Genomic DNA, 12,113 nt, shown 5'->3' with positions numbered 1-12,113 from the left:
AGGATGAGAATGTTGCATTAACTTGAAGATCTCACTACTGCTGCTTTTTCAGTTTTTATTTGTTTTTATTTTTTTTATTTACTTTTTTGTATTATTATTTTATTTTATTTGTTCATCTTTTGATTGTTTTGTTGTGTAGTACACTTACATATTTGCTACTGCTGTGGTCATTGGTATTTGTATGCTTCCTATATGTGAAAACCTAATAAAGTATCATTAAAAAAAAAAGAGGTGGCAATATGGTAAGAAATCCTTACAAAGTTATCAGTAATTATTGTCCTCCCCTGTACCTGCAGACTCTTACAGCACTCATCACAGAAACACTATGTCTGACTGAACTCCTGAACTTTTGACATAATAAGACACTCAAACTCTCTAAAAGCCTTCATCATTGTGTCATACAATGCAGTCTTCACTTATTTTAGTTGAGGTACACTACTATACTAATTTTAACCTTGGAGGATATTGAGGTTCAAGACACTATTACTCATCTTCACCAACAAGGGCATGTGTTTGTTGTCACTTTTTGGAAATGTTTCCCAACAAAATAGATTCATTAAAATGAGTTAGAGATCCTTTATTCAAGATATGTCAACACTCAAGTTTAATAGGCTAAAAATTATCGCTGATGTGCTTTGAACTGACGACATAGTGGTGTTGACTTGTGTTATGAAGTGAGTACTCAACTTTCAACAAACCATGCCGATATATATACTATATATATATATTATATATTATATAATCTATAATATATATTATATATATATATATATATATATATTATATGAAAAAAAACTAAAATCTGAAGCTTTACAAAAGAAAAAAAAAAAATGACAGCAAAAGGGACTTGAGAGTGTGGACTTTATTTTCACCGAAGCCGGTATTTACTCTATAGATTTTCATAAAGGAAGAATTTGCAATACGGGGCCTTCCTTTTTTTTGTATTTTCACATGCCATGTTTAGACATAAGAGAAACTGTGCAAGACTCAGCCTATACTGTGGTAATCTCACATGGTGTGCAAACACCTTCATATTATTGTATTTGGTGTTTGCTCAGATGTTTTAAACTCAGCTCTGATCTCACAGGGGAGTGCAGATTTTGGTTGGGGCCTGTGGATATAATAGTATATATTTCTGTTTAGGTATTTACACAAGGTGAGTGCATGCACCCAGGACTGATGAATAAAATCAAATGAAGAAACTGTAAGATGAGAAACAACAGCTGACAACTAGGACTTACAGTACACACAGTGCTGTGGAAGCTATGTTAAACTATGTTTTAAACGCAGCTTGTGGGCTGATGAAATGAAGACAGTGCACACCTCCCCTGTGCTGCAGACAGTGGCGTGTAGACTGTTGTCATTGGTCAGACGGACACTGACACAGAGTGGGACGTTCCCGGAAAAATCGCTAACCGGAAGGGAAGGCCAGAGCCCAAGAAGAAGAAGAAGAAGAAGAAGAAGAAGAAGGAGGAGGCAGCCGCCGATGAGACCAGCGAAAGAAGAAAAAAGTATTGTAAGTCAAACAACTTAAAATTATAGAAGATGGTGGGAAAGAGCAACACTGGACGCACGTAGGGTGTTTCAGGCGGCCGATTGTTGTCCGTGTTTAGATCCCCTCTGTCAAAGTCCGGGTTCAATCGACATGTCCATCAGACTGGATCGAGAGACGCTAGCTCTGTTAAACCACATAAACGCCCAAACAAAACAAAACAAAAAAAAGCCTCGGCAGCAGCAGTATTGCTGAGAGACACCTGACATATGTCTGCGATGTATGATCTGTGTGTGAAGCAGAGACAATAACACACCTCGAGTTTGTTCCCCGTCAAACAGCTGACGACGTGCGGCCGAGCAAAGGAAAGTTGTCTATTGACGTTGTCGAGGTGCTAAGCTAGGAGCTAACGTCATCATAATTCAGGTTTTCCTCCTCGGAGCTTCGCAGTGTTTTTATTTTTTATTATTTATTTTTTCAGTGTGTGTCTGTGTCGACGATTCACGCTAGCGAGCTAGTGCTAATGCTAGGTACACGGTGTCTGACGTTAGCTGGCAACTTGGCAACTTGCTCTGGCTCAACCACAGGTCAACATTACGCTGCGTGTGCGCTGACCCACTGTCACAGCTCACCTTAACCACACCACACACCTGCTGGTACATGTAGTCCATGTCACAGTACACGTCTTGGTCAGCTAACGTGAGTTTATTCATCATTTTCACAACATGTTAGCCGGGTCGGCTTATGACTCTGCTAAAAGCTAGTCGCAGCGACGTGAGTAAACAGTTTTAACTTTCACATTTCACATTTTTCTCTCTGACTGTGATTGATAACACTGGCGGCATGCACTTGTTGTGGGCAGAGCATTGCTAACCTGGCTTTGTTTTTGCCCTTCAGGTTGGCTAATAGTTAACGTCACACCTGAAGTGGAGTCAACATTCATCTGAGGTGCTAAGGCAGCTTTCCATGCTTTCATAAAGGTGTCATTACTGCTGACAGAGTTATGTGTCTTCATACATTTTAACCTCTCTGCATGTGTCTTCCTAGCTCCTCTTTATGACTCAATAAGGAAAACAGGGCTTGGACCTTTGGGACACACAGAGGATTTACGGTTCCTTGATTGGACTCTTGTTTATGTTTATGGTTTGTGGACCTTGTCCTTCCTAAGCGGTGACGCATCTTCCTGATCAACCAGGCCTGATGAATATTTCTTTTTGTAGGGGGGTTAAGGACTCACTTTTCTCACTCAGGATGTGTTTGTGAGTATATATTTTTATAAAGGAAAGGAGCTGATTCTGCTGCCCGTGTTTGAAAAGTGGCAGCAAGACACACAAAAGGGACACGAGAGTGTTTTGTTGTGGTTTGATGAGTTGTGAGCCGCAGAAAGGACTTCGTTTTGCACTGGAAAGCAGTATTTACTCTTAGATTTTCTTGCACTACAAGGTCTTCCTTTTTGTCGTTTCACACGTCACGTTTAGACTGACAGGACACCGCGCAGGACTCATTACTGTAGTAATCTCATGTTGTGAGCAAATCCCTTTTTATATTTCACTTGGTGGATGTTTTAAACTGGCTGTGACTTGACGGGGATGGTGCAGATTTTGGTTTTGGCCTTTTGGATGACTGTGTTTCTCTGTTTGGAGCACTGCGTTTACACAAGAAAAGGAAGTGCCTGTGATTTCCTAATGGCCTTACTAACTGCTGGTGATGAGTATCCTGTTTGCTTTTCCTGAGTTATGTCACAGCTTCCCTGTCGCCGTCTCCAAACACATTCTTTATTAGAAACTTGGAAGTGTTGACGGGTTTACCTTGGATCATGAGCTTTTCCTGTTTCACTGGAAATCTCCAGCATTGTTCCTGTTCTTGTGTCTTTGTCGCGTTGCACGTAAAAAAAACCTTCTGCCAATAACACGCGGGTCTTGAGTCCATAGTTTCACACTACGCGCAACCTCCAGACGAGACCAGCTAGCATAATAGACAAAAGGAGGATGGTGATGCACCCCTCATATCAGACACCAGCAGTTATTCAAGGACCCCGCCCTTCAAATGAAGTGTGCAGCACAAGTCCCTGCCTGCTTTCACAAAACTGGTATAGTGACACCAACCACAGAGATTGCTGGATTATTGCTTATTGGCTCGGTTCACATTTTGGGCGATCGTTACATGTTGGCGCACTTGTTAAATATATATACGGCCAATTATGTGAATTTTTCTGGAATCAATAACTTCCTTGTGAAGAACTTGTCCTTACATAAATTTGAGTTTGCATGGCCTGCAGTGGAAAAAATGACCACATATCATTTGTTATTATTACAAAAACAAGCCCTCTTTATTTGGTTATGCCACACTTTGTCTAAACACTATACAAAATAGAATCTACAAGACTTCACAGGGACTCTAGAGATCTAATAATCATGTCACTGACTTCTTTATTACTTTAATTAATGACTGATACTGCTGTCTGTATCATTTTGTTTACGTACAACAACACACAGGAGGAAACGTTGGACTGTCGCTGGCCACACTTCGGAGTGAACAGCAATTATTCATAAGAATATTCTGCCATGTTTTTCAATGTTTGGTCAAAGTTTTGAATGTGGAGAAGGCTGCCACAGATATTTTGTGCACACACTCATATTTAAGTGATCGATGCACTGCGAAACCCCGCTGGGTGCCTGGACGTCAAGCAGGCAGCAGAGCTTACAGGAGGCCATGATGAATATTTCACAGGCTCTCCCTCTAGTTTTTTTCCTTCTTCCTGCCTTTTCTCCTCCCCCTTTTTCTCTGACCCATGTCCCGCTGTCTGTCTCCCTCCCTCCCTCCCTCTCTCTCTCTCTGACCCACTTCCCTGTGGAGGTCTTCAGAGCCCGTTAGGGGTGCCATCAAAGCGTCCCTCGCAGGCAAGTCTGTCTCAGTCGCAACAACGAACCTCTGATTGCAAGCTACACAGCCACTCGTACCTTCTGCGTGATATGCTGCACACTGGCTGGGATTGATTGTCTCTGTTTTGGCAGAGTACTACATCATCTGTGTGTAGAATTTGATACAGTAATTGTTCAGTTTCCTGTTTGTGTTCTAGAGTATCCACTGCGAGCAAAAACGTCCTACCAGGACACACAATCTGTTTTGTCTCCCATACGATACTCTTCATGTCTCTGTACTGAATTCAAGCTTCTTTCTGTTTCCAAAAGTCCATCGCTCTCTCTCCTTCTCTTTGCTTCCTCTAGCGAGGAATGTGAACAGGTGAGGGTTCAGCTCTGCTGCGTGCAATCAAATGAATCCAGGCCGACTTTGACCGAGTTGAACAGAGTGCTTTTATTCTGCTATTCTGCTGTGAAGGATTCCTTCTGCTCTTTCGGACCTTGTGATAGCGCGTTTCCGCTAGATAAAGATCCCAGTGAGACCTCCAGTGCACTGCAGATGATGTCTGCTGTAGATACAGGGTGGTCCATGCACCTTTCTCAGAACATGTGCATCAAAAGTTAGTCGATTTGGTAGCATGCTACTTGAGAGTAAAAAGGAGAAAACTCTAAAGGTGTCGGTATGTGGTGTTCTAAATATATACGGTATTCTAACATCAAAGAATGCCGCAGAACAGAAGAGAAGACGTCGAGCTGCAAGGCAGAAATGCGATCATACGGTGGACACGTGCAGTGTGGCTGCTTCACTCCTCTAATAAAAATATTTAAAAATATTTAATATTTTGACTGACAGTCGTGATCTCTCATCACATGCTGAAGCTTAAGCTCCTCAACAACGAGCCGAGAAAAAGCTTAGCACGACCAAACCTGAGAGTCTATCAGCAGTGACGCCTTTTTTACTTTTTTGACTTCACTTTTCCTCATTCTTGACTTTTCCCGTCCCACTCCGGAGCAGTCTAACCTCCCGCTTGTCTGCAGAACACTTTGCGTTTCTGCGCTAAAGTCGTCCCGGCGACAAAGCTGAGGCTATCCCGAGTTTTTAATGTGCTCAGCAGTTAAAATGTGTTCTGCAATCTTCACTTCCTGCTTCGAGCTGAGTTGTGTTTCCTGTCCTTTGACTAAGCAGAAGCTGGCTGACCTCATGTGTATCACCCAACTGAAAAAAAGATGAGGCAAGGTTTCAGATATGCAAGAAGTAAAAGCACATGAATCATTGGCTTATTTTGACATCTCGGTATATGAAGTTATACCTTTGTGCTGCGGGTTCCTCTTATTGCAAACTGTGTGAATTTTATAGTGTTAATGTTTTACTGATAGAATGCACTCACTGGAAGTAGCAGTGTTAACAGTAATGCCTGTGCGACTTGATGATTCATGTTAATATTTTATATTGGGTTCATTATCTGGTTTTGGTTTTGCTTCATGGCGACAGCCGCAAAGATCTCAATACAATATAGTCACAGTGCTTATCACTGTCGCCCCGGCGTCTTAACAGATCACTCACAGGAACAAACTTGTTAAACTTATGCTGGGTGTGTTCGTTGATGCTAATTGTTATTTTTATATTTATATATAAAGTTCAATTTCTTCTCACATTCCTCTGTACGCTTACACCGTTGATTCTCTTGTCTTTGTTTTATTTATTTTAAAACATGTTTGTCTGTGTCTGTGTTCTTAAGTAAGTTCAGTGGTGTACAATGATCACACACACACACACACACACACACACACACACACACACACAGAGTTTGGACAACCTGTGGGAGCAATGAGGACAGGGTTTGTTTATACTAAACACGGTTAAATAATAACCTTTATCTGGAGGCTCAGCATCAGTGTGATGGAGGTTTTTGCGTCATAAACAGTCGCACTATATTTTACTGTTTCATTACTCTTATTGGTCTAAAGGAAAGCTTGTGGAAGCTTAACACCCTGAATGTGTTGTGTTTTCCAGCTCCCACTGGTGAGGTCTCCTCTTCCTCCGGCTCATCTACCTGCCTGAACTGCACCTGCCCCCCCACCCCACCCCCCCATCTAGCTCAGCCTCTCCCAGCCCCTGCACCGAACCCAGGCCTTTAAAAAAAGTCACCCACATTTCCTCCCTCTCTTCACCCGGCTTCTTCACTCCCAATCTTCAACACTTGCACCATGGCAGGGCGAGGCGGACCGGCACGGACCAATGGCACGGCAGCGAGCAACAAGATCTGCCAGTTTAAGCTAGTGCTGTTGGGGGAATCGGCGGTGGGAAAGTCCAGCTTGGTGCTGCGCTTCGTCAAAGGCCAGTTCCACGAGTACCAGGAGAGCACCATCGGAGGTGAGGGTTGTGCGTTTGATTCCCTGAATTGTCTCTGCTGTCCGTCATGCTTTAATGACATCATAGCTGTACGTCTCTACAGCTCGGAGGGATGACTGAATACAAATCTTTCATGGTATGTAAATATATGTATGTTTTCGTCCCATGCATCATGTGGCAGTGCAGAAACGTTTCAACATGTCGGTGGACGTAACACGAACGCTGAAGCAGAAGAAAACATGTCCTTGCCAGTGCAGAGGAACTGCTCACTCGTCTGTCTTAATCTTTTCTGTTGTCAGAGCCTGTGCAGGAGAGGGAGTGGCAGAACCAGTTCTCTGCAGCTCATCACATGACTCCCTCATGAGCCACAAAGCTGCTCGCACACGGCAGACCATCCATATTGATTTTGCAGCAATAAATTGCAATTTTTCTCAGTATGTTTTTTTAAGATAAAGAGCCTAAAGTGAACTCTACACATGGCAGAGCAGTGAGGTTACTTGAAACAGGAAGGAATTGAGACTACAATGGGGATTTCCTGGACCTCCTGTAGATTAGTGAAGCTGATCAAAGAGTGTTGTTCAATTTTAAAGCACGGACATAATAATCTGTCTGTGACATTGACATTTGTTTGTTGTTTGTTTTCTACATGATGGTGACTGCAGCCTGAGGGCTACAAGAAGTCAAATTTTAACTGGGACTTTGAGTACAAATCCTCAGTCCAGCTGGAAAAACAGCAGTGACAGGTTTCCACTGGAGCTGCTGACTTCTGAGAGCTCGGTCATTATTTCATTTACTTCACTTCTTCTTTCCCACCGGCCTCCCACAACCTCGGCGCCCAGTATCTGTGGTTTAACAGAAGTTTGTCGGTAAATAAACAAAAGTTCAGCAGCTAATCAGGACAGTGATGAAATAAATAGTTCACTTTTGGCACATTTGCCTCTAACTGATAATAAAAAGTAGAGAGACCGACATAAAAACATGGGGAGACAGAGGAGAGGGGTCAGCGTAGTGACTGCACCACAGGGACATGTACAACATGTTGCCTATCGCAAGTTTAGAGTGAAGAAGGCTTGCATCTCTTGCATCTCTCCATCTGACCAATTCTTTTGTCTTGCAACATTGTCATAACAAAACTGGATGGCCAAATTTTTGTTACTGCAAAAAAAAACTGTACACACACAGTTTGTACTTAGTATACAGACACATATTGTCATAAAAACAGTGAGGAGAGCCTTATTTTTCACTTGAAGTGGAGAATGTAGTCTACTCCCCTTACAAATGCTGAATGACTGCTGATTATTAATCATTAATAAGGTCTCCTAACACAAAAGGAAATTGCTTATAATTTGCAACCCTGTTACATGGGTGTTATTTTCATTATTGGCTCATTGTCCCCAATAAAATGCAGCAAATTATCCCGACGAAAAGAGCAGGAACTAGTGAATGAAAATCATTTCAGTTCTGCCTGTAGACCTTTAGGTTAAATATGCTATGAAGACATAAATAACTATCAACACTCTTTCCTTCTTTTTTTTTTTTCTTGTTTCCCATATCTTATGAGTAACGCTGGCTTCAGGATAAAGAGACAGGATGCTCAGTGCTTACGCTCACCAGAGACTCAGAGCGAGTCAGCATGTTTTCTATTCTACTGAGCTTGTGGTCAGCTGCACGCCTGGTCAAAGATTACAGAGCTTTAAAGAGTGTGAGTGCTCAGTTTCCTCTGTCATGTGACAGTCGGCTGAGTAAGCGAGTTGAGTGCACTCTTTATGTTCTGACTATAAACCTGACATTTTCTCTTTTTTTGTATCTCCAGCCACACGAATGCTTGACGATACAGCACCATATATCCCTGAATGGAATTCAAATCTTTTTATAAGTCACTAACATTTTCTCAACATGTATTCCTTATTCTCCAGCTGCCTTCCTTACACAGACGGTATGTTTGGATGATACAACAGTCAAGTTCGAGATCTGGGACACTGCAGGACAGGAACGGTATCACAGCTTGGCACCCATGTACTACAGAGGAGCCCAGGCCGCCATCGTGGTCTATGACATCACCAACACAGTACGTTTCGTGGACCGTGACAGTCTTGTGTCATTTGTTTGCTGACGCTTGTCTTCCCTTGTCTTCCGAGCTGATGATTTCTGACTTGAAGAAACGGCTGCAGACCTTTGCTCTTTTAAGAAAACTTGTAAAAGCTGTGTCAGGGATTTAAAGTGTGAAAGCAAAGCGTTTTAAGATTATGCATGTGGCACTTTTTACTTTTTTTAAAGGATACATTCACACGTGCAAAGAACTGGGTGAAAGAACTGCAGCGACAAGCCAGCCCGAATATTGTTATTGCACTGGCAGGAAACAAAGCAGATCTGGCCAACAAGAGAGCTGTAGATTTCCAGGTAAAGAGGACTTTGAACAGTCTCTGTTACATTCTTGAATACATTTAATACAAGCTGTTCATTTTGCCGACTGCTGCGTTGTATTTCTTCCTTTAGGAAGCACAAGCCTATGCAGATGACAACAGTTTGCTCTTCATGGAAACTTCAGCCAAGACTGCGATGAATGTCAATGAGATTTTTATGGCTATAGGTAAGTGTGTGCTGCAACTATTGGTCTGTGAATCGACGAGTTGATCAACTGATCAACACCTGCAACTCTTATGACCAATGCCAGGCTGCTGATTATTTGATTACTTGATTACTCTGTTGTTTTTTGGGGGGGTTTGTCTATGAATGTGAGCAAATAATGAAAAATATAACTTGATAGTTTTGTATAATTTTCCACAGCTCAAGATTGCATCTTCAGATTCCTTATTTTATCTGACCATCAGTCTAAAACCCCAAGTTGAAGCCTCGTGTTCCTACAGGAGCCCAGAACAGACAAACTAAATACTAGCTCTAGACAGGGACACGGTAGTTTCTCCTTAGCGCTAGGAAGACGAGGGTGAGGTGGAAGGGTTGCAATTAGCTGGTCCTACACAACTGTCCTTCGATAGGGCGGCTGTGGCTCTGGAGGTCGAGCGGGTCGTCCACAAATCAGATGATTGGTGGTTTGATCCCAGGCTCCTCCAATGGTTATGGATTTTGTTAATCGGTTAATCAGTTCATTGACTCATCATTTGAGCTCTAAGTCATTTCTCAAGTAAAAATAATTAGCTGATTTTCTTCATTACTTTCATTACAGTAAATTAATATATTTCTAGTTGTTTCATATAAATAAGATAATAATGTTGCAGCCATGTTACCACAGTGCATACATTGATTAAAACGTTGTGCTCCCGACCCAAAACAGCCAAGAAGCTTCCCAAGAACGAGCCTCAGGGTGGAGCGGGCGGTGGTGGACGAGCCAGAGGCGGCGTGGACCTGCAGGAAGCTGCACCACAGGGCAGAAGTGGCCAGTGCTGTGGGGGCGGGAACTAACTAACTAACTAACACAACAACAACAACGAGTCAGCTGATCCAACCAATCTACAGCTTCGATCAACCAGACCAGATATTAGCCAGCTGTCAAACAATGTCCCATTGGTCAAACCAAACCACGGTCGGACCAACTACCCTCTGAGCAACACGGCACCAATAAACTGTTTGGCAAATGCGTCCACTGGCCAGTAAACTGCCAGAATCCACTGACGGTTCAACAACAGACGAACCAACCAACAGACCAAGAAATCAACCCCACAGGCTTATTTACAGAATCATGTTTTAACCCCTGGACTTTGCCAATCCATGACCTCTCTATTGATGATGGACACTTGACGTCACCTTAGGGGAAAAAAAACAAAAAACGACCCTTTCATGGAAGGAAAAAAAAAAAGATTAGTCATTACCAATGGCACTTTAAATAGGGCCATCTTGCTCACCTTTGTTTCTGTATTTGTGTAGAGGAAAAAAAATGCAACAGGAAGGAATATAAAGAGGCTCATTAGCCGTGTCCTTTCTCTTCTACCCCCTGCTTTCCCATGCACCACACATTTCTTAAAAGTATTTCCATCATGGTCTTATGACACTGTTAAAATTCCAGTCCAGGTGCATGCAGCAGTCCTTCACTTTTCTGTCTTGTTCCTGGTGAGCTTCCCGGAAGAGATGAAGAGAGAAGGTTCGTAACAGGAGAACGGGAATGGACGAATATTTCCTTCCTGATAGAGCTGTGTAGATTGAATTATTACATTGTTATTGTTATCACTATTATTATTACTTCTTTTGACACAGGATGTTCAGTGTGATTTTAAAGCCTTAGACCTTAAGGTTTTACAATCATCCGTCTATGTTATCAAACCATATACAGTAAATAGTACTTAACATTGTCACCCATGAGTAATTTAGCATTAATGTAATGGTTTTGAATCATCAGTGTACAATTACAAATACATAAAGCGAGATTTGTTTTCTTGACCAAAATCACGACTGTGTGTTGACAACATTGCTGTATTTGTATCAGACTTTTCAAGTTTATAATCAATCAGTAGTTCTTGTCAAAACAATATCTTCCCAATCTCTACATGTTTTGTTAACCTTAATTATTTTGTGATGGATTTTTTTTTTTTTTTTTTTATGTCTTAATTTTTTCTTCTGAAGATTTATGGTATTAAATGCACTGGTTCTGTCTCATCATCTTTGTGAATTGAAATGTTATCGTCAGCTTCCTTTCCTTTCTTTTTTTTTTCTTTTCTCCCTTTCTGTTTCTACTCTTCGTATCAGGGAGGGTTTATTTTGAGCAGCGTTGTCATCCTGTTATGGCATCAACAACTAGCACAACAGTACCTGCACAGCAGCCACTGCTGTTAGGTGAGGGGATTACTGGGAGGGTGGGGGAAAGAAGGAAAAGATGTAATTTTACCAATAAACAAGGGGAAGGTATCTATTCTGTATGCCTGTTTAATCATTTCAACTTAGCTAAATATTATTAGGCATTATTGACGACTAACAGTGGAACATTTGCTTTTGATTAACTTTTATTTAAACCATCAGTTCAGAAAATATCAAAATAAAATAATTTTAAATTAAATTTGGACTTCACCAGTGTGAAGACAGTGAATGTTTGTCAATATCTTACAAACTACATTACCCATAAGCATCACCACAGCTGAACAATGTTGCTTTCAAGTGCTATGCTGGTATGCCTAAAGGTTATATGAAAATAAGAGAGACTGCAGTGTTTTTTCTGTCTACAGACTAATAAGTTAATATTTATGACAGGGCTGTTTATTATTACATGGTGTAGGGCTTCACATAGTTTTATAACCTCATAACATGACTATAATGCACATATTGTGTACTAACATGACCCTTATTGAAACCTCTAAAGAAGATCAATAATCGGAATTAATATGTAATGTATGAGTCTAAAAGTGAACAATAATTAGCACGGTCATTTTAGGATAATTTAATAGTTTTCAGTTTGGTTTAA

General features: G+C 41.4%; 1 protein-coding gene across 1 annotated transcript; it reads left to right on the top strand.

Moving 5' to 3' along the window:
• The first annotated feature begins 1,384 nt into the window (after window positions 1-1,384).
• rab5c (RAB5C, member RAS oncogene family) lies at window positions 1,385-11,563 on the top strand. Its single transcript, XM_010739774.3, has 6 exons — window positions 1,385-1,516; window positions 6,368-6,727; window positions 8,623-8,774; window positions 8,984-9,106; window positions 9,203-9,296; window positions 9,999-11,563. The coding sequence occupies exons 2-6, from the start codon at window positions 6,562-6,564 to the stop codon at window positions 10,124-10,126; spliced, it is 663 nt and encodes a 220-aa protein (XP_010738076.1). The 5' UTR covers window positions 1,385-1,516; window positions 6,368-6,561; the 3' UTR covers window positions 10,127-11,563.
• Window positions 11,564-12,113: the final 550 nt, after the last annotated feature.

This window comes from Larimichthys crocea, chromosome XII (assembly GCF_000972845.2).
Source record: "Larimichthys crocea isolate SSNF chromosome XII, L_crocea_2.0, whole genome shotgun sequence".
NCBI lineage: Eukaryota > Metazoa > Chordata > Actinopteri > Sciaenidae > Larimichthys > Larimichthys crocea.
The sequence above is the reverse complement of the archived record's forward strand: the minus strand, read 5'-3'. Positions and strand labels throughout refer to the sequence as shown.

What these genes read in the sequence shown, in the direction of transcription:
- rab5c (XM_010739774.3), top strand. Translation starts at nt 6,562, where the DNA reads ATGGCAGGGCGAGGCGGACCGGCACGGACCAATGGCACGGCAGCGAGC. An exon ending in CCAGGAGAGCACCATCGGAG is followed by an intron (nt 6,728 to 8,622) that starts GTGAGGGTTGTG and finishes CTTATTCTCCAG; the next exon opens with CTGCCTTCCTTACACAGACG. An exon ending in TCTATGACATCACCAACACA is followed by an intron (nt 8,775 to 8,983) that starts GTACGTTTCGTG and finishes CTTTTTTTAAAG; the next exon opens with GATACATTCACACGTGCAAA.